Below are 21136 nucleotides of genomic sequence, written 5' to 3'. Positions count from 1 at the left end.
TTCAGTTCCAGATCACCACAGGAAAGTGAATATCACAGTAAGGCTAATCAAATGAATTTTCTGGTTTTCCACTGTGTATAGACGTTATGTTTACAATATGCTATAGTCTCTTAAGTATGTAATAATGTTCTCTCTTAAAAAAACAAAAGAAAACAAAAACCAATGTACATACCACAGTTAAAAACACATTATTGCTTAAAAATGCTGACTATCATTTGAACTTTCAACACGTCATAATCTTTTTGCTTGTGGAAGTTCTTGTCTTAATGCTGATGGCCACTGACTGATTAGGATGGTGGTTGCTCAAGGTTGGGTGGTTGGGGCAATTTCTTTAAGACACCAATGAAGTTTGCTCAACAGTTGACTCTTCCTTTCATGCATGAGTTCTCAATAGCATGTGATGCTATTTGATAGCATTTTACCCACAGTAGAATTTCTTTCAAAATAAGAGTCAATCTTTTCAACCCTGTCACTGCTTTATTAACTATGTTTATGTAATATTCTATATCTTTTTTTGTTATTTCAATACTAATCACAGCATCTTCACTAGTAGTTTCCATTTCAAGAAACTATTTTCTCTGCTCCTCCATAAGAAGCAACTCTTCATCTCTTCAGGTTTTAACATGAGATTGCAGCTATTCAGGCACATCTTTGGACTCCACTTTAATTTTAGTTCTCTTGGTATTTCTACCACATCAGCAGTTACTCCTTCCACTGAAGTCTAAAACTGCTCAAAGTCATCCATGAAAGTTGGAATTAACTTCTTTCAAACTTCTGTTAATGTTGATGGTTTGACCTCTTCCCATGAATCATGAATGTTCTTAGTGACATCCAGATTGGTTAATACTTTCTAGAAGGTTTTGAATTTACTTTGCCCAGATGTATCAGGGAATCACCATCTATGGCAAATACAACCTTACAAAGTGCATTTCTTATATAATAAGCCTTGAAATCTAAACAATACCTTGATCTATGGGCTACAGAATGGATGTTGTGTTAGGCATAAAAACAATATTAATCTCATTGTTTTCCATCAGAGTTCATGGGTGACGAAGTATATTGCAAGCAAATAATAATATATTAAAAGGAATCTTTCTTCTTAAAATTTTTAAAAGATTTTATTTATTTATTTGACAGAAAGACAGACAGCAAGAGAGGGGACACAAGCAGGGGTAGTGTGAGAGGGAGAAGCCGGCTTCCTGCTGAGCAGGGACCCCTAAGACAGGGATCAATCCCATTACCCTGGGATTATGACCTAAGTGGAAGGCAGACACTTAACAACTGAGCCACTCAGGCTTTCACCCAAAAGAATCTTTTTTTCTAAGCAACAGATCTCAACAGGCGGCTTAAAACATTCAACAGACCATTTTATAAACAGATGTGCTGCCACCCATACTTTGTTGTTTCACTTTTAGAACACAGAGTAGATTTAGCATTATTTTGAAGGTCCCTAGGATTTTTGTAGTGATGCATGAGCATTGGTGTCAATATAAAGTCACCAACTGCATTAGACCTTAACAAAAGAGTCAGCCTGTCTTTTGAAGCTTTGAGCCAGGCATTGACACCTCCTCTCTAGCTATGAAAGTTCTAGATGGCATCTTCTTCCAATGTAAGGCAGTTTCATCTTCAGTGACAATCTGTTGTTTAGTGTAGCCACCTTCAAGCATAAACTTCACTAGATCTTCTAGATAACTTGCTTCAGCTTCTACATCAGCACTTTCTTCCTCATCTTCCTCATAGGTTATGGAGATGGTTAGTTTTCTCAAAGCACATGAACCAACCTCTGCTTCAAACTTTTTCTCAGCAGCTTCCTCATCTCTCTCAGTCTTCACAGAATTGAAGAGAGTTAGGGCCTTCCTATGGATTAGGCTTTGGCTTAAGGGAATATTGTGACTGATCTTCTTTCTAGACCATTAAAGCTTTTTCCATATCAACTATAAGGTTGTTTCACTTCGTGATAATTTCAGTGTTTATTGGAGTGAAACTTTTAATTTCCTTTAAGAACTTTTCCTTTGTGGGGCGCCTGGGTGGCTCAGTGGGTTAAAGCCTCTGTCTTTGGCTTAGGTCATGATTCCAGGGTCCTGGGATCGAGCCCTGCATCGGGCTCTCTGCTCAGCAGGGAGCCTGCTTCCTCCTCTGTCTCTGCCTGCCTCTCTGCCTACTTGTGATTTCTGTCTGTCAAGTAAATAAATAAATAAATCCTTAAAAAAAAGAACTTTTCCTTTGCATTCACAACTTGGCTAACAGTTTGATGCAACAGGCCCAACCTCTGGTTGGTTTTCAACATAAGTTCCTCACTAAGCTTACTCATTTCTGACATTTGATTTAAATTGAGAGATATGCAACTTTTCCTTTCACTTGAACACTCAGAGCCTATTTAGAGTTATTGATTGGTTTAATTTCAATATAGTTGTATCTCAGGGAATAGGGAAGCCCCCAAAGAGGGAGAGAGATGGAGGAATAACTAGCTGGAGAACAGTCAGAACACACATGATATTTATGAAGTTTGATGTTTCATACAGGCATGGTTTGTGGTGCCCCAAAACAATTACAACCATAATATCAAATACAGTGATCACAGTTCACCATAATATACATAATTAATAAGGAAAAAGTTGGAAATATTTTGAGAATTGCTGAAATGTGACACAGAGACATAAGTGAGCAATTGTGCCTGTAGATTTGCTTGATGCATGGGTCCCCCAAAGCCTCAGTGTGTAAAAAACACACTATCTGTGAAGTGTAATGAAGTGAAGCACAATGAAACAAGGTGTGCCTGTATTATGAACAACTCTACACACCTAAGCTTAACAATTAGGTGAAGTTGGCTAGTTCTTCAAACAACTCAGGCCATATGAAAATGATTGTTTTATAATTAAGGAAATGAAATTTCCTATAATGAAAGAACTCTATTAAAAGGAATCTCAGGTCTCAGGTGGTTTTGTTGTAGAACTCTACCAAAGAATAATTAATAAAAAATCTATAAAGTTTCCCTCCAGAAAAGAGAAGCAGAGATAATACGTAACATTTCATTCTTTTTTTTTTCATTTTATTTATTTTTTCAGCATAACAGTATTCATTCTTTTTGCACAACACCCAGTGCTCCATGCAAAACGTGCCCTCCCCATTACCCACCACCTGTTCCCCCAACCTCCCACCCCTGACCCTTCAAAACCCTCAGGTTGTTTTTCAGAGTCCATAGTCTCTTATGGTTCGCCTCTCCTCCCCAATGTCCATAGCCCACTCCCCCTCTCCCAATCCCACCTCCCCCCAGCAACCCCCAGTTTGTTTTGTGAGATTAAGAGTCATTTATGGTTTGTCTCCCTCCCAATCCCATCTTGTTTCATTTATTCTTCTCCTATCCCCCTACCCCCCCATGTTGCTTCTCCATGTCCTCATATCAGGGAGATCATATGATAGTTGTCTTTCTCCGATTGACTTATTTCACTAAGCATGATACGCTCTAGATTATTCACCATGATCAAGTGGGATTTATTCCAGGGCTGCAGGGTTGGTTCAACATCCGCAAATCAATCAATGTGATAGAACACATTAATAAAAGAAAGAACAAGAACCATATGATACTCTCAATAGATGCTGAAAAAGCATTTGACAAAGTACAGCATCCCTTCCTGATCAAAACTCTTCAAAGTGTAGGGATAGAGGGCACATACCTCAATATTATCAAAGACATCTATGAAAAACCCACCGCAAATATCATTCTCAATGGAGAAAAACTGAAAGCTTTTCCGCTAAGGTCAGGAAAATGGCAGGGATGTCCATTATCACCACTGCTATTCAACATAGTACTAGAAGTCCTAGCCTCAGCAATCAGACAACAAAAAGAAATTAAAGGCATCCAAATTGGTAAAGAAGAAGTCAAACTATCACTCTTCGCAGATGATATGATACTATATGTGGAAAACCCAAAAGACTCCACTCCAAAACTGCTAGAACTTGTCCAGGAATTCAGTAAAGTGTCAGGATATAAAATCAATGCACAGAAATCAGTTGCATTTCTGTACACCAACAACAAGACTGAAGAAAGAGAAATTAAGGAGTCAATCCCATTTACAATTGTACCCAAACCTATAAGATACCTAGGAATAAACCTAACCAAAGAGACTAAGAATCATTCTTTTTTTAAAATTTTTAATTTATTTATTTGACAGATAGAGATCACAAGTAGGCGGAGAGGCAGGCAGAGACAGAGGAGGAAGCAGGCTCCCCGCGATGGGGGGCTCGATCCCAGGACCCTGAGACCATGACCCGAGCCGAAGGCAGAGGCTTTAACCCACTGAGCCACCCAGGCACCTCCGTAACATTTCATTCTTTAAACTTATTCTGATACCAGAACAAGAGGCAGTACACAAATTAAAACTATGGATCAATATATGTCATGAATACAGACACAAAAATTCTTGGAATGTTAGCAAATAGAATTCAACACTGTGTACATAAAGAATTATACATCACAATCAAGTTGGGTTTATTCTAGGGATATAAGACTGATTTAAAATCCAAAAATAATCAGTGAAGTCAATTCATGATAAAAACTGTCAGAAAACTATAATTTTAAAGAGAATATCTACACAAATTTATAGTTAGTAACATAGTTAATACTAAAAGATGAAATACATTTCCCCTAAGTTTGTTAATAAGGCAAAGATGTCTGCTAACACCACTGCTTTCCTATGGAATACTGGAGGTTTTAGCTAGAGCCGTAAGGCATTAAAACAGGAATGGAAGGCATATAGATCAAAAAGAAAGAAATCTGTCCCTTTTTTTTTCTGATGATACGCTTATCTGGGTATACCTGATACTTCCTGAGTGTATCAGGTGAATTTCATTGCAGGGCTTTTGGACTTGTTGGCCCTTCTCGCCTGAAATACCCTTTATCTGGGTATCTTTTCATTTATTATTTTCTCACCAAAACCAGTTGTGCTCAAGTGTCATCATCTCAAAGAGACCATTTTTATTCCCTTTTCATTAGTATGAAGTTCTCTCTGGCATTATTTTTCTCCAAAGCATACATTGCCCTTAACCTGTCTCCCAATTAGAATGTGAACATCTAACAGCAAGGATTTTTGATGTTTTGTTCTCTTTTGTAGTTACAACAGATAAAATAGTGTCTAGTATGTAGTAACCATTTATCAACTATTTGAAATATTTACCATTTCAAAAAAGGAAATAAGAAGGTCTCAACTCTCTTGGTTTTGAATTCTGTATTTAAGCTATTCTGAATAATTATCCATTAATTGTCCCTTTCGAAAGTTTGACTTTCTTAATAATTTTCCCTTTAACATTCCCATAAAAGTTCTAATTTTAACTGAAGTTTATTTCATTTTCCCTTCATCCAAAAACCACAGCAGAAAAGTGTCATCTCACAGAGAAATACGGTGATTGCATGCACAGACGCAGTACTTCCAGTTCAAGTATGAAGACAGGGTGTCCTGTGTGGAAATCGACTAAGTAAAGCTCAGTGCGTGAAGACTTGACTTAGAGCAAATCTACTTATCACTTCAAGAGAGGCATAAAGCAGAGGAGAATGAAAAGAAATTCCAGCTGGAAGCTGGCAACAATTTGGTGCGGTGAGAGACAACTCACAATAGATTAGAGAAAGCTAAAATCTCACTGCCTGAAATGGGGCTGCTAACATAGGCAATGTGAAGTAGTCAAACCTGAACTTCACCTGGCACAAAAACTCAAGAATTTAAAGCGTAAGAGTCCAATGAAGTCCTGGGTTCAGGAAGGGCTCAAGATGGAAACTGAATCTCTGTGTAAAGTTTTAAAGAACTGGATTGCCTTTCTTAGTTCACAAATCCTCATTCCCCAGTCTGTCCTTAACAGTAAGCAAAGATGAAATCTGCCTTTAGAGGGTGAACCAGAGGCTCAGGGAATATAGCTGTAGTGGGGCATTTCACGGAAAATTAAGGAGGCAGAAACAGTGAGATGAAGTACCCCAGTGACCCTCTTTCACATCACTCCCTCCCCAGAGTATAACAGGGAGCGAGGTTAGTCATTGGCTAGTTTGAATAATTGCAGCAAGCTTGAGCCATAGGCAGTTCTTAGCTCTTAGGTTCTTAGTTGACTGGTGCCAGGTCAGGAGGGATTAAGGCAGATGGGTAGTGACCCTGAGAGTGAGAGCCCAATCAGGGAGGTGGTTTGGTGTGGACTTAGTTTGCTATTCCAGAGGCAACTGTCCAGCTTCAAGCCAGGGCCTCAAACTGGGCCAAGACTAGCATTAAAACAACAACAACAACAACAACAACAACAACAACAACAAAAACAATGTAACAGGGTATTGTTTCTTCTAGATCCTCTCAACAAAAGGAACAAGGAGATTATGTGTGTGTGCATGTGTGTGTGCGTGTGTGTGTAAACCAACCTAAAATAAGGATTTCAGGAAAAGAAAAAGTCAAGATTAATAATATTACTGCAATTTCCCTCTAAATTAGCATGACGACAAAGGCAACTATCACAACCATTATTTAATGGTATTATAAAATTAAAAGCTAATTCCACTAAGATATGAAATACCACAGAAATATAATCATTATTATTATTAATATCAATATTTATAAATGTATAAATCCCTTTTTGAAAACTAGGCTATTGAAAACAAATAAACAGTGGTTATGTACATTTTCAAAATTATTTTCATATAATGATTCAAACATATTCTAGGACAAATAACTTGCTCAAATGTTCTTTTATAATCTGCCTAGAGGTTTTATGGGTATGACATATTCAAACACAATTTATTAGGTGATTAAAAGTGAGTGAATCTTTGTTCCACATGACCTTTTAGATATTGTGTCTGAAACAATTAGAAATCACAGAGTAAATTTTTCAGTTAGGGAAACAGTAGATTAAACAAAAAGAAATAGCATGCTTAATACAGGACTTCTAAGAGCTGTCATAATGTTAATAAGAGTTAGAAAATAGGAGACAGTATGGACCAGGGGACAACCACATGGGTGGTTGCTCACAGTGCCTGGATTTCAATCCAAAGGATTCACCACTGACTGAACTTGGCCACATTAATTGACATCACTTTACCCCTTGATTCCATTATAGATGCTCATTTGTCAGAACAAAACTATAAAGATAAGATTTCAGTTGCGTAGGTGGTGGAGAATATGAAAGTGGAAATGTGCTCTTCCGTTCTCTGCAATGGTACCTTTAAAAATAAACAGGAAATATTTAAATTTCAAGCAACTCCCATGTCTAATTGTTAATTCAGGAAGGACTCACTACAAATTATATTTGCCAACAGGCTTTGGGGAATGTCAACCTCCCTTTTCCTCTACCATCAGCTTAGCAGGAGAAGGGTCCTCAGGGGTTGCCAAGGAATAAAACCAAAAGGAAGGAAACAAGGTACCCCAGATGTCCTTTAAATATTATCCCCACAAGAAACCATAAAGATGAACATTTTAAAACATATTCTCCTTAATTGCTTAGATTTTGTGAAGTTATCTAGGGAAGTGAGTTTAATGCCTAAGCCTTCTCAGAAAGAATGCTATTACTTCCTTAGAACAAAGGAGTTCTAAACTCTAAACTCTAAATAACATTATTCATTGAAAATAGTTTTTTTTAAAGATTTTATTTATTTATTTGACAGACAGAGATCACAAGTAGGCAGAGGGGCAGGCAGGGAGAGAGGGGGAAGCAGGCTCCCTACTGAGGAGAGAGCCCGATGCGGGGCTCCATCCCAGGACCCTGGGATCATGACCTGAGCTGAAGATGCCCCCATCGAAAATAGTTTTTAAAAAGAATGAAACACGTGGGGGCCTGGGTGGCTCAGTGGGTTAAGCCTCTGACTTCGGCTCAGGTCATGATCCAAGAGTCCTGGGATCGAGCCCCACATCTGGCTCTCTGCTCAGCAGGGAGCCTGCTTCCCTCTCTCTCTGCCTGCCTCTCTGACTACTTGTGATCTCTGACAAATAAATAAATAAAATCTTAAAAAAAAAAAGAATGAAACACTTAGGATTAAATTTGCAAATGTACAGAATATATATTCTGAAAACAAAAGCAACAACAAAAAAACACTGAAAGATATTAAAGAAGATCTAAATACATGGAAAGGCATTCTATTTTCATGAGCTCCAAAATGTAATAATATGTTAAAATACTAGTAATCTCCACATTGATTTATAGGTCAAACTCCATTAAAATCCAAGCTTACTTCTTTGCAGGAATAGACAAACTAATGCTAAGATTCATATAAAAATGAAAGGGACTTAGAATAGCTGAAACAATTTTGTAAAAGAAAAATTTGAGGCACTCACTCTTCCTGATTTTAAAAAAACCTAGCAGTTTTAGAGAAGTGGTAATTTGGACAGTGTGAGATATGTCCACATATGGCATAGGGATAGTGATACAATCATTGAAATAGAATTCAGAGTTTAGAAATAAACCTTCATATTTACAATCAATTAATTTTCAGGGTGACAAGACCAATGGGGAAAAATTATCTCTTCAGCCAATGGTGTCAGATTAACTGGATATCCACATGCAAAATAATGAATTTGGGAACTTACACCATTATAAAAATTAACTCAAAATGGATCAAAAATCTAAATATAAAAGCTAAAAATATGAAATTCTTAGAAGACAAGATAGGTATAAAATATTGTGACACATTCAGAAGGATCAAGGGGACATTTCTCCCAAGAAGGTATATAAATAACCAATAAGCAAATGAAGAGATGCTCAACCTTGTTAGCCATCAAGGAAATATATATCAAAGCCACATGAAATACTTTATAGCCACTAGGATGGTTATAATAATAAAGATAGGGCAAGTGTTAGTGAAGATGAGAAATTGGAATTCTCAGACACTACTGGTGAGAATTGTAAAATGGTATAGCTTCATTGGAAAACATTCTAACAGTTCCCAATTTCACTCTTTAGCATAGGGCCAAAGGAAAAAAGCACATAGGTATGTACAAAATTTGCACACAAAAGTTTATAGCAGCATTATTTATAATAACCAAGTAGTGTAAACAACCTAAATGTCTATCAGTGGAGGAATGGATAAATAAAATGTGGCATACCCATGTGGTACAATGTCATTAATTTAAATTAATATTTAATTAATAGAAATTAAATATTGATACATGGTACAACATAGATGAACTTTGAAAATATCACGGTTAGACGCCAACATGAAGGACTGAACACTGAGTGATACCATTTATGTGAAACGACCATAGGAGGCAAATCTATAGAGATAGAAAGTAGATTAGTAGATCTACTAATTAGTTAGATTAATTAGTTAGACTAATTAGTAAATAGTTAGATAATTAGTAGATCCCTAAGGCTAGGATGAGCTTTAAGGATTGAAGGATATGGGGTTACATTTTGAAAAATGCCAATATTTTAAAATTGATTATGGTGATGGATGCATAACTGTGAATATACTAAAATTCATTAAATTATACACTTTAAATAGTTGGTTTTATGTTATATGAATTGTATTCCTGTAAAAATATTTTTAAAAGGATGAAAGATAATCTATATATATTCCTATATCTTTAAATATTTCTGTGTGTAACCATCTGTATCCACATTACACTAAGCATAAGTTCATACTGCTATCTTTAACTGTCTTCCATTACACAACGGACTGTTTTAGCCTTTTTCCCTTGCTGTAAATTCTCACTCCAACAGTAAGAAACTGGTTGTTCCCATCTACTATCAACTTTCTTTTTTAATTCATATATATATATACATACACACACACACACACACACATAATCAGAATTATTAACCATACCTTCATGTGAAAGAGCTTTCTCAACTAGAATACAGTACCATGTGCAGTCCCTTTTGTCTTTAGTCTTTAGCTTTTTGTCTTACTGATTCCATTCATTTTCAAAGTTACCTAGTTCAGCACATTTACTGGTATTCCTTTCAAGGAGATAGTAACAGACATTTTAAATGCAATGAGATTGTTTTGTTACAGCTGCATTCCCTCTTTGGATCCTCTAACTTCCTAAATGACTCTTCTAAATGAGTCTCTATTAAGATGCATTCTTTGTTCTCTAAAGTTTTAAGTGCTTTGACTAAAGCCTCATATCATGTACCATTATTGTAATATATATAAAAAAATAGTTTCATTACCCTGTAAATCTCCTGTGTTTCACTTATTCAGCCTTTCCTCCCTCTCCCTGAATCCCTGGCAACCACTGACCATTTCATTGTCTCTATAGTTTTGTCTTTTCAGAGTGTCATATAAATGGAATCAGAATATGATTCCTTTTAAGACTGACTTCTTTTACCTAGTGGTATACATTTGAGGTTTCTCCATGTCTTTTTGAAGCTAGACAGTTATTTCTTTCTACTGGTGAATAAATATGTCCTTGTATAGATGTACCACACACAGTTTTGTTTGTTTCTTTATCCGTCCTATGGATAAAGTGCATCTTGGTCACTTTTAGTTTTTGCAAATTATGAATAAAGCTGTTAAAAATATTTTTATGCAGGTTTTTAGGTAAACAAAAATGTTAAAATTAGTTGAATAAATGTGTAGGAGTAGAGTTCCTATGTAATCTTTTCAGACTTTGTTGAGCTCTGTGAGAAACTACGAAACTCTCTTTTGAATTCCAACCAGCAAGGAGGGTGAATTCTTATGATGATATATCCCACTTGATATTGTCAATGTTTTAGATTTTAGCCATCCTAGTAGATGTGTAATGTTACTTCATTATTTTAGTCTTCAATTCCTTAATAACAAATGACGTTGAGCATCTTTTCATATGCTTACTTGCCATCTGTATATTATGGGGTGCTTGCTCAAATAATTTGGCAACATTTTAAGTGGATTGTTTATTTTCTTGCTAAGTGTTAAGAGTTCTTCATATATTTTGGAAACAAGTCCTTTACCAGAATGCATTATGCAAATATTTTCTTTACATCTGTAACTTTTCATTCTCTTAACCATATCTTTTACAAAGCAGATGTTTTTAATTTTAAAATATTTTAACATCAATTGTTTCTTTTTATGGATCATGCTTTTGATATTGTATTGAAAAGCGGATTGTTAAACCCAAAGTCAGAGATTTTCTCCCGTTTTCTTTTAGAAGTTTTTATAACAATAGTCTTTTTTTTTTTAAAGATTTTATTTATTTATTTGACAGACAGAGATCACAGGCAGAGAGGCAAGCAGAGAGAGAGGAGGAAGCAGGCTCTCTGCTGAGCAGAGAGCCCAATGCGGGGCTTGATCCCAGCGTCCTGGGATCAAACATGCATCTGCATGTTTGCTGTGTTTTGTTTTGTTTGGGGGCATTCTGTTCTATTCCAATAATCTATGTGTTTAGTCTTCAAAAATATCATGCTGTCTTAATTACTGTAGCTTTTAGTAAGTCCTGAATCAGGCATCCTGAGTCCTCCAACATTTTCTTCTACTTTAATATCGTGGTGGCTATTATGGGTCTTTTGGCTTCCCATGTTAACCTTAGAAACAGTGTATTAATATTCATAAATAGCTTGCAGAGATTTGGGGATTGGGATGGCACTGATTCTATAGATCTAGTTGGGAAGAGTTGAATCCTAAAAATACTGAGTCTTCTAGTGCATGAATATAAAATATCTCTGTTTTAATCATCTTTAATTTCTTTCTCCAGAGTTTTGTAGTTTTCTGTATATAAGTTCTCACTTATTTTGTTTGATTCATACCAAGTATTTCCTTTTTTGTGAGCTATTGTAAATGATATTGTGATTTTCGTTTCAAATTTTAATTTCTCATGGGTGATGTGTAGGAAAGCAATTGATTTTTATATATTTTTTGTCTCCTGTGACCTTGAACAATGACTATTTCCATGAGGATTTTATTGATTCTTTGGGATTTTCCAGATAGACAATGACTTTTACTTCAGATTATTGCCTTATTGCACTAGCTGAGACTCCAAGCACAATGTAAGAGGAGTGATGAGATGATCCTTGCATTTTTCTTGATTTTAGAGGGAAACATTCAGTTTCTCACAATTCCCTCTCTTTTTATTACAATGTACCCTGATTTTCCAGTTTCTTTTTTTCTTTCATCCCAATTCTCCATCCCATCACAGTCCTGTTGTTATAGTGGAATCAGAGATACCTTCATTTAAATCATGATTTGGATCTTGTCAAATTAATATAACTCTTTTGTATTTAGTTTTCTCATTCTAAATTAGAAAAATATTGTCTATCCTAAGTGCTGTTATGATGATTACTTGGGAAAATACTTGCAAAAAAACTTTTCGTTTTTCACTTAATGCATGAAAACCTAACTTTGAGGGGGCGCCTGGGTGGCTCAGTGGATTGAGCCGCTGCCTTCGGCTCAGGTCATGATCTCAGGGTCCTGGGATCGAGTCCCGCATCGGGCTCTCTGCTCCGCGGGGAGCCTGCTTCCTCCTCTCTCTCTGCCTGCCTCTCTGCCTACTTGTGATCTCTCTCTGTGTCAATAAATAAATAAAATCTTTAAAAAAAAAAAAAAAAAAAAAAAAAAAAAAAAAAAAAAAAAAAAAAGAAAACCTAACTTTGATATAGGCCCTATGCTAAGTTCTTGGAATTCAACTGTGAAAAAGCCTCAGCTGTCAGAAAAAAATAGTTTACAAAAAATGTCAAGGTCACAATGTATTTTAATAATTATATGTGCTATGAAATCTGTCAGTTCACATATTTTATTTTCAGTACCTAGAAGCTACCATTTCTATTATTATTCTTTTTTCAACTTTTTATACTCTTCTTGAACCATCAAAAGAACTAATGATATTCCCTCTTTTCTCATATATCTTCTTTATTTCCTCCCCACATAATCAGTACAAACAATTCTCCTTTTGATAATCTCTCTAGTTTCTGCACTGTTCTCACTGCTTTTTTCTCTTTTCAACTACATATCTCAAACATTTCTATACTTGGGATATACCATAACAACACTTTGTGTTTGGTATTATGTATATTCTGGTTATATTTCCCATAGAGTTCATATAACATACATGGAGTATTTCAAATATAATAATCCAGAGGGCAGGGGTGACAGTAATTTGATTTTTACATAAAACAAATGAAGCATTTAAAACAAGTTTTTTTTCCCATAACATTTATGCTGATTAGTTAGGTATACAGCCCATCTTTTTCTTTTTTTTTAAAGATTGTATTTTTTATTTGACACAGAGAGAGAAAGAGTGAGAGAGCACAAACAGGAAGAGCAGCAGAGGGAGAGGGAGAAGCGGGCTCCCCACTGAGCAGGGAGCCTGACCTGAGGCTCGATTCCAGGACCCTGGAATCATGATCTGAGCCAAAGGCAGGCACTGAGGCAACTGAAGCACCCAGGTGCTCCTATAGCACCTTTTTATAAGTCTATCCTTTACCTTTTATAAGGAATAGGAAGATTAAAGAGAAGCTTTTTGTATATGTAAATATATGGGGATACTTGTCTTGATTTTGTGTTTTAAAGAATAAAATAACCAATAATGCATTAGTTTCCTGAAGGATAGGGCTTTGTTAATTAGGCGATGTCTTTATGAACCCCAGTAACGAAATACAACTTCAGATCAGCTTTCAGATATTCTCTGATTTATGAGATGAGCAGCTGAAAAAATTCATTACATTGCATTAAAAAAAATATTTTGTTGGGGACAGTAAGGAAGAACCAAATGTGGAGAGGTGGAAAGGGGATAGAGGGTATAGCTAACACAAACATAGGGACAGTGGGAAGAATATTGGGAAGGTGCCACACTGGGAACAGTTGTTTTGCCATTCTATACTTCCCACTACCTGCAGTGATAAATTTAATATTTTGGCTTAAAACACGAATTTGTCTTGCTAGTTTCTCCTTACTTTCTTAAAAAAAAAGCTAATGAAGCAATAGCATATAAAGGTGTTGGCTGGGATTTGCATGTATGTGCATGTGCCCATGTGTTTAAAATACATTAAAATAATTGCTGTCTCTGAGATTTTCAGCTGTTATTGCTGACTCTCTAGTCTCCAAACTCCTTTCTGCATCAGCAATTTTGTATTTGATTTGGAACATGTTCTAAATATTCTCCACCAAAGATTGGAAAGCAGTCTTGTAGAGAAGGAGTAAAGACATTGCATAGACCTTTGATCACCCTGGCATGCTTGTTGTCCCTTTAAAGAAAAGCAGTGTTTCAGTATACATTTAGCTGGTTAATAGAATTTACTTATCAAGTTGTCCTTGTGACTAATGATTTCTGTGCAAGACATTGTAGGAAATTTAGGTGAAGTGATTTACTAATAAAATACATTTTCTTTGACAGACTGACTTCTTTACTTTGAGAAAATAAAGATGAATTTTTTAAAAAATTTATTTATTTATTTGACAGAGAGAGAGATCACAAGTAGGCAGAGAGAGAGAGAGAGAGGGAAGCAGGCTCCCTGCTGAGCAGAGAGCCTGATGTCCTTGTGACTAATGATTTCTGTGCAAGACATTGTAGGAAATTTAGGTGAAGTGATTTACTAATAAAATACATTTTCTTTGACAGACTGACTTCTTTACTTTGAGAAAATAAAGATGAATTTTTTTAAAAATTTATTTATTTATTTGACAGAGAGAGAGATCACAAGTAGGCAGAGAGAGAGAGAGAGAGAGAGGGAAGCAGGCTCCCTGCTGAGCAGAGAGCCTGATGCAGGGCTCGATCCCATGACCCTGAGATCATGACCTGAGGCGAAGGCAGCGGCTTAATCCACTGAGCCATCCAGGCGCCCCAAAGATGAATCTTTTTTTTTTTTAAGATTTTATTTATTTATCTGACAGAGAGATCACAAGTAGGCAGAGAGGCAGGCAGAGAGAGAGGAGGAAGCAGGCACCCTGCGGAGCAGAGAGCCCGATGCGGGACTCCCCGGACCCTGAGATCATGACCTGAGCCGAAGGCAGCGGCTTAATCCACTGAGCCATCCAGGCGCCCCCCAAAGATGAATCTTTAAGGAGTCAAAAATTTGTTCCTTATAGACATGGAATTAAGAAAATAACTACTATCTAAGAAGCTGTTTAGTTTGATAGGCAGTTTTGTGAAAGCAGTTTGCTTATCCGTTTTATAAGAGTAAAGTTAACCATTTACTTGGCTTATCCTTGAGCTGAGACTTCCAGTATTTGAGTTACTCTGTGATGTAACTATGGAATACAAAGTGGATAAATATTAATCATATATTTAAGTGACTATTAAATAAGAATATCTGTCTAGAAAAATAGATTGTGTGTATTTGTGTCTGTGTGTGAGAGAGAGAGAGAGAGAGAGGGAGAAAATTAAGTTTCTGCTCTATCCTGGGGTCCTTCACAATTACTATCCTCAAAACAAAGCTGATACTGTCTTATTTATCACCATTTTACAGATTAAGAAAAAGAGATTCATAGGGATTAAGTAATTTTCCAAACATATTAAGTTGTGGATACTTGAGTCATTGATAGATTCTTTGATTTCAATTCCATTATTTTCAATTTATAGCTTTAATCAATCCTTTAATGAGAAATAAACAAAGATTACTTAATTTAACAGGTTCCTCTTACCTTGTCCAACAAAAGGACATTTCCATTAAATATGTAATTTATTTTAAATTAGATTTTCTGTGTGTATAATGCAGGTGCCCACTTTCCTTTTTGCTTTTGTACATGAAGTTATGCTTATATATTTAGATATTGCAATATAAGTTCTAAAGTACTGTTTCTTCCCATACTTGTGATCCCAAAAATGGGGAGTGGCTTACAAATAAAAAAAGTTGGCTTACAAATAAAAAAAGTAGAGTTTATGGTATTATTTAACATGAATAATGTGTTTTATATTTCACGTTGCTTTGCATACATTGTAATACACCTATAAACTTACTTTGTGTAAGTAATTTTAATGTTGACTTGAAAACATAATTAGAGGACAGGTTTTAAGAGTGAAATCTATAGTTTTAAAATAGGTCAAATTACTTAGGACATGACAAAAAAGGAAGAAAATTGAGATAAGTATTATTCAATTGTACTAATAGTTTTTTTCTTATGCACTAATCTCCAACCATAAATGTTTATTTTTTGATTCAAAATAAATGACACTTATTATACCTCAATTTCTGGTATAGTGGTCTTGTTCTTTAAACGTTTTTTGCTTTTATTTATGAAATGTAAAAACATGGCTAAATGAAAGTATCTTGTAATTGCCAACATGATGAGGTTTTATACTATACTATCTTAAAATATTTAGGAAGAACCATCAGAAGCACACATCTTCCAGATTTTCTCTTTGTTCTTTTTAAATAATATAAACTGCTCCACATAGCCCCTCCAGAACCAGGGAGTAAAGGGAAGAATCAATAAGAAAGAGAGTATAGCAAATAAGCTGGGCATTTGTAGGGAGAGACATCTATCCCAAGTACAGCAGGAGAAAGGGGAGGGAGTCTTAAAGTGTTATGGATAGGGGGAGGTTCAAAAACATAAGAAAGTTATAAGTAAGTTAAGAAGGTAATAAATAAAAGCTTTCAACACACTTCCAGAATATGCATTATGTAGAAAGAATTGCCCTAAAATGGAGTAATACTGATTTTTTTTAAATTAAAGGATTTGTTCAAATGTGGATTTTTGTGATTTTTGTTTTGGACACTAGTGATTGAATTATCTATATCATTGTTGAAGGAAAAAGATAATTGGTTTTGAAAATTGATAATTCCATTGTCATTATTAGTTAGGTATAAAATCCATTCTTTTCCAAATAAACAATCATTATGAACCTAGTTTATCCACAGTTTCAGTCCTAGATACACACATGAGTCATTTATGTGCTGGGACATAGCAGCATCCCAGCTCAGCTCTCGGATTTCCACAAGCAAGATGACTTGGTACTGAAGGAAATAAGACCTTCGTTGACAAAGATAATATTTACCATTGACACAATTATTTTTTTGTAACCTGAGCTTGTCATTTCTTAGACAACAAGAATACATAGTGTGAAAATGAGGAAATGAGAAGATAAAAATTAAAATTCCAAAATACCTCCAGAGAATCATTGAAAGGAAGTTTAATAACCGTACAGTCCCTTTTATCTAGACAAATAAATTAACCTTTAATTAAATATTACAAAATGATCCATTTGTTGCAAAAATTAAAGCCTGTATGGTGTCACAAAATATTTCTTTTTTAAAGGAATGAAGAACTGAGAGGAGGAAAGTGGTTGTAAGTCTATTATTGTGAAATTCTAACCTCTTTTAAAATCCTGTCTTTCAGGAAAGAACGGTGACCATTAGAAGACAAACCGTAGGAGGATTTGGATTAAGCATAAAGGTATCCTGTCTTTTCAATCTATTCTCAAAGACCATGCTGTAAAGCCTGCATTTTTGTGTTATTTTGATTTTTTTGCTGATTAATAATCAGATAAGTGGCTATAGCAAACTGTTCAATATTTGGAATGAGATGTAAATTAGGTAGGTTGTCACAAGACCTTGGGCAACTTTTGATTTAGAAATTCTCTTAGAAAAGGTACTTGGGAATTTTACCTGATATTGAACATAGGTCATTCACTTTCTCTTGGTGTCATTTAACATGTCAGATATGGTGTTATAGTATGCATATCTTCCTCTAACCAACCAGAATAGGAGCCACTACCCTTTCAGTGAATGGAGCAAGAACAAATTTTAAACTAATAATAAATAGTTAAGACTTAGTTGGATTTTATTCATCTTTTTCTTTGGTTAGTTTTCCTTTTCTTAAGAAACCAACAAATTTTCATATCACAATGCCAAGTACACAGGATAGACAGAATTATAGCATCTCATTTATTTTAAAAATGACCATACCTGTTCACTTCCATTTATTATTAAATTTTAAAGGCCTCTTTTCTTCCTGTATATGGTTGACTAGTAAAGATGTACCATATATGCAATTTGTCATCACTGAAACAAAACAGAAAATTTGAAAGGGTGAGAAATTACATAAATATTATAAAAGTTAACTCAATGTCTTTAAAGGCCCATTAGAAATCTACGACTCTGCATAGATAAATGAAACTTAACTTTATCTTGACCATTGGGTTAGGTATTTTGCCTATGTAGGGTGAATATCATTCATCTCAGGTATATATTTCATGAAATTTTAACACAGCTCAGTTTATATATGCTTGAAAAGTAGAACTTTAAATTTGGTGATTATCAGTTCTAGTTGACATTATGGAAATGACTTAGAAAAATGTACCTGTGTGGAATAGCATTGTGTTGTCAAGTGATAAGAATATCACTACATAAAGTGTTAGTTTTAAAATATTTATTTAACTTTCCTTTATCTATCATCAGCTAAAACCAAGAAGGTTTGCAGACCGTTAATAGGATATGGAAATTATTTTTGTTTTTGCTGTGATATTTATTGGGATTGCTTGAAGTAATTTAAAGTTACCACTAAAGACAGTAAAAAAGTCCATCAAAGAGAAAAAAAAAGCTAAATGTGAATAAAATCCAGTCGTAAGAGTTGGTTTCATTTGAGATAAGCATTTTCGCCTAGCAGAACTGATTCACGCTTTCTTTCTTCTCTTCTTTTCTTTCTTTCTTTCTTTCTTTCTTTCTTTCTTTCTTTCTTTCTTTCTTTCCTTCCTTCCTTCCTTCCTTCTTTCATTTATTTATTTGAGAGAGAGAGTGTGTGTGTGTGTGTGTGTGTGCTTGAGCAAGGGAGGGGGCACAGGAGAAACAAACTAGGGGAGTGCGATATGGGACTTGATCTACTACCCATCAGGAGATCATGACATGAGCCCAAACCAAGAGTTTAACACTTAACCAACTAAGCTATGCAGCCACTCCAATTCTGTTTCTGATGGTGGAGCTACATTAGTTTTGTGTAGGCTGGAAATGTTGTTTTCTTTTTTTTTTTTTCTATTTCCATTTATAATTTAAAGCCAATATACAATGTAATTTATTTCTACTAAAATGGCACAGTTTTAACCTAGTCAGTTTTTAAAACATCAAGAATTTCACCAAATGAATTATATCCATTTAACATTTTCATTATTCCAATCCAACTGAAACTTCTACACCAAACTAAATATTTTTTTAAATCAAGATGGGATTGGGAGGGAGACAAACCATAAATGACTCTTAATCTCACAAAACAAACTGGGGGTTGCTGGGGGGAGGTGGGATTGGGAGAGGGGGAGGGGGCTATGGACATTGGGGAGGGTAAGTGCTATCGTGAGTGCTGTGAAGTGTGTAAACCTGGCGATTCACAGACCTGTACCCCTGGGGATAAAAATACATTATATGTTTATTAAAAAAAAAATTTGGAAGGGGAGGTGAACCGTAAGAGACTATGGACTCTGAAAAACAACCTGAGGGTTTTGAGGGGTCAGGGGTGGGAGGTTGGGGGAACAGGTGGTGGGTAATGGGGAGGGCACGTTTTGCATGGAGCACTGGGTGTTGTGCAAAAAGAATGAATACTGTTACGCTGAAAAAATAAATAAAATGGAAAAAAAATCAAATGTGTATAGTTTACATTCATAATATTGACCAAAAAGCAGTATTTTTTTATTTTTATTTTTTAAATTTTTATTTATTTATTTGACAGACAGAGATCATAAGCAGGCAGAGAGGCAGGCAGAGAGAGAGAGGGGAAGCAGGCTCTCTGCCAAGCAGAGAGCCCAATGTGGGGCTAGATCCCAGGACCCTGAGATCATGACCTGAGCAGAAGGCAGAGGCCTTAACCCACTGAGCCACCCAAGTGCACCAAAAGCAGTATTTTAGTGATTTGTGCCATATGTTAGGAATTCTAACAACAAAGGCAATTTGTTCTTATGACACACTAACCATAGATACTAAAATTAATATTTTTTTAAAGATTTATTTATTTGACAGAGAGAGATCACGAGTAAGCAGAGAGGCAGGCAGAGAGAGAGGAGGAAGCAGGCTCCCCGCGGAGCAGAGAGCCCGATGTGGGGCTCGATCCCAGGACCCTAAGATCATGACCTGAGCCGAAGGCAGAGGCTTAACCCACTGAGCCACCCAGGTGCCCCTAAAATTAATATTTTTATTTAGAATATTACCCAGTCATTCTGAAAAGATTCCTTTTAGGGTTTTGCAATTTGCTTTTCTTAATACTTACCTCTGACACTTGCTTTTTTATTTTTAAACTATCTTTCAGGGCACCTGGGTGGCTCAGTCAGTTAGGTGTCTGCCTTTGGCTCAGTTCATGATCCCAGTATCCTGGGATCAAACCCCACTCCCTGCTCAGTGGGGGGGTCTGCTTCTCCTTCCCCCTGCTCTTGTGCTCTTGCTTGTTCACTCTTGTTCTCTCTCTCTCTCTCCCTCCCTCTCAAATAAATATTTTCTTAAAATAATAAGCTATCTTTCATTCTGTTAATGTGTGTGCATATATAGACACATATATATATTTCATGTTATATATATATATATAATATATGCAGAATGAACATTTGAGAAATCATTTTAGCTTAAATGCAGAATTAATATTTTAATATTCACCATTTATTTATTTTCTTATGTATTTATTTGTGTACCTATTGCTGGAGCAATTTGAGCCAATAATACAATTATTCACATAAATATATAAACATGTATCTTATCCTTATTTGCTTCAGTTAAGTAATCACTCTGGCATACACTGGAGATTTTGCAGTGAGAATTATTGACTTAAAACCTGGAATATCTCAACTGGAGATAAGAGAAGGAAGAGTGCCTGTTGGACAATTAAAGAGGCTTTAACCAATGTAGTGAAGACTCCTACAGGTGCTCCTGAATTTCACTGTACTAAGAACATATGGTGATGTTATTTCAATTTTACCTTCTAAAAAATTATTTGTAAAAACCTAACTAAAGGGTAAAATAATGTCTGTCTGTCTTTCTTTCTTTCTTTCTTTCTTTCTTTGTCAGAAAACACTAAAACACTCCAACATGTGCTGTTACAGGTCAAAGTCAACTGGCCATGCTCTGTGCTCCTGACAAATCTTGGCTCATGGGCCTTTCCTGCCACTGTCACCATTGTGCATGGTGGCAACTCCTCAGTTTTCCCACACAGTGGTCAGTGCTACAAAAGTTGGTGGGCAACATCACAGGCTTCTTTCATAGCATCTTTCTAATGCTTTATTTATTAACGTGCCCTAGTGGCTATAGACTGTGGACAGAATGATGTCCTTGAAGCTACCAACGTCCTTTAAGCCTT

General features: G+C 35.7%; 1 protein-coding gene across 1 annotated transcript in view; it reads left to right on the top strand.

The window, feature by feature from the left end:
• The window catches only part of SNTG1 (syntrophin gamma 1), a 1017962-nt gene that overhangs the window by 637161 nt on the left and 359665 nt on the right, over positions 1–21136 (top strand). The window contains exon 7 of the mRNA XM_045990984.1: positions 17207–17263. Coding sequence (XP_045846940.1) covers positions 17207–17263 — 57 coding nt within the window. The remainder of the gene's footprint in view (positions 1–17206; positions 17264–21136) is intronic.

The sequence above is a fragment of the Meles meles genome, chromosome 1, assembly GCF_922984935.1.
Source record: "Meles meles chromosome 1, mMelMel3.1 paternal haplotype, whole genome shotgun sequence".
Lineage (NCBI taxonomy): Eukaryota > Metazoa > Chordata > Mammalia > Carnivora > Mustelidae > Meles > Meles meles.
The sequence above is the reverse complement of the archived record's forward strand: the minus strand, read 5'-3'. Positions and strand labels throughout refer to the sequence as shown.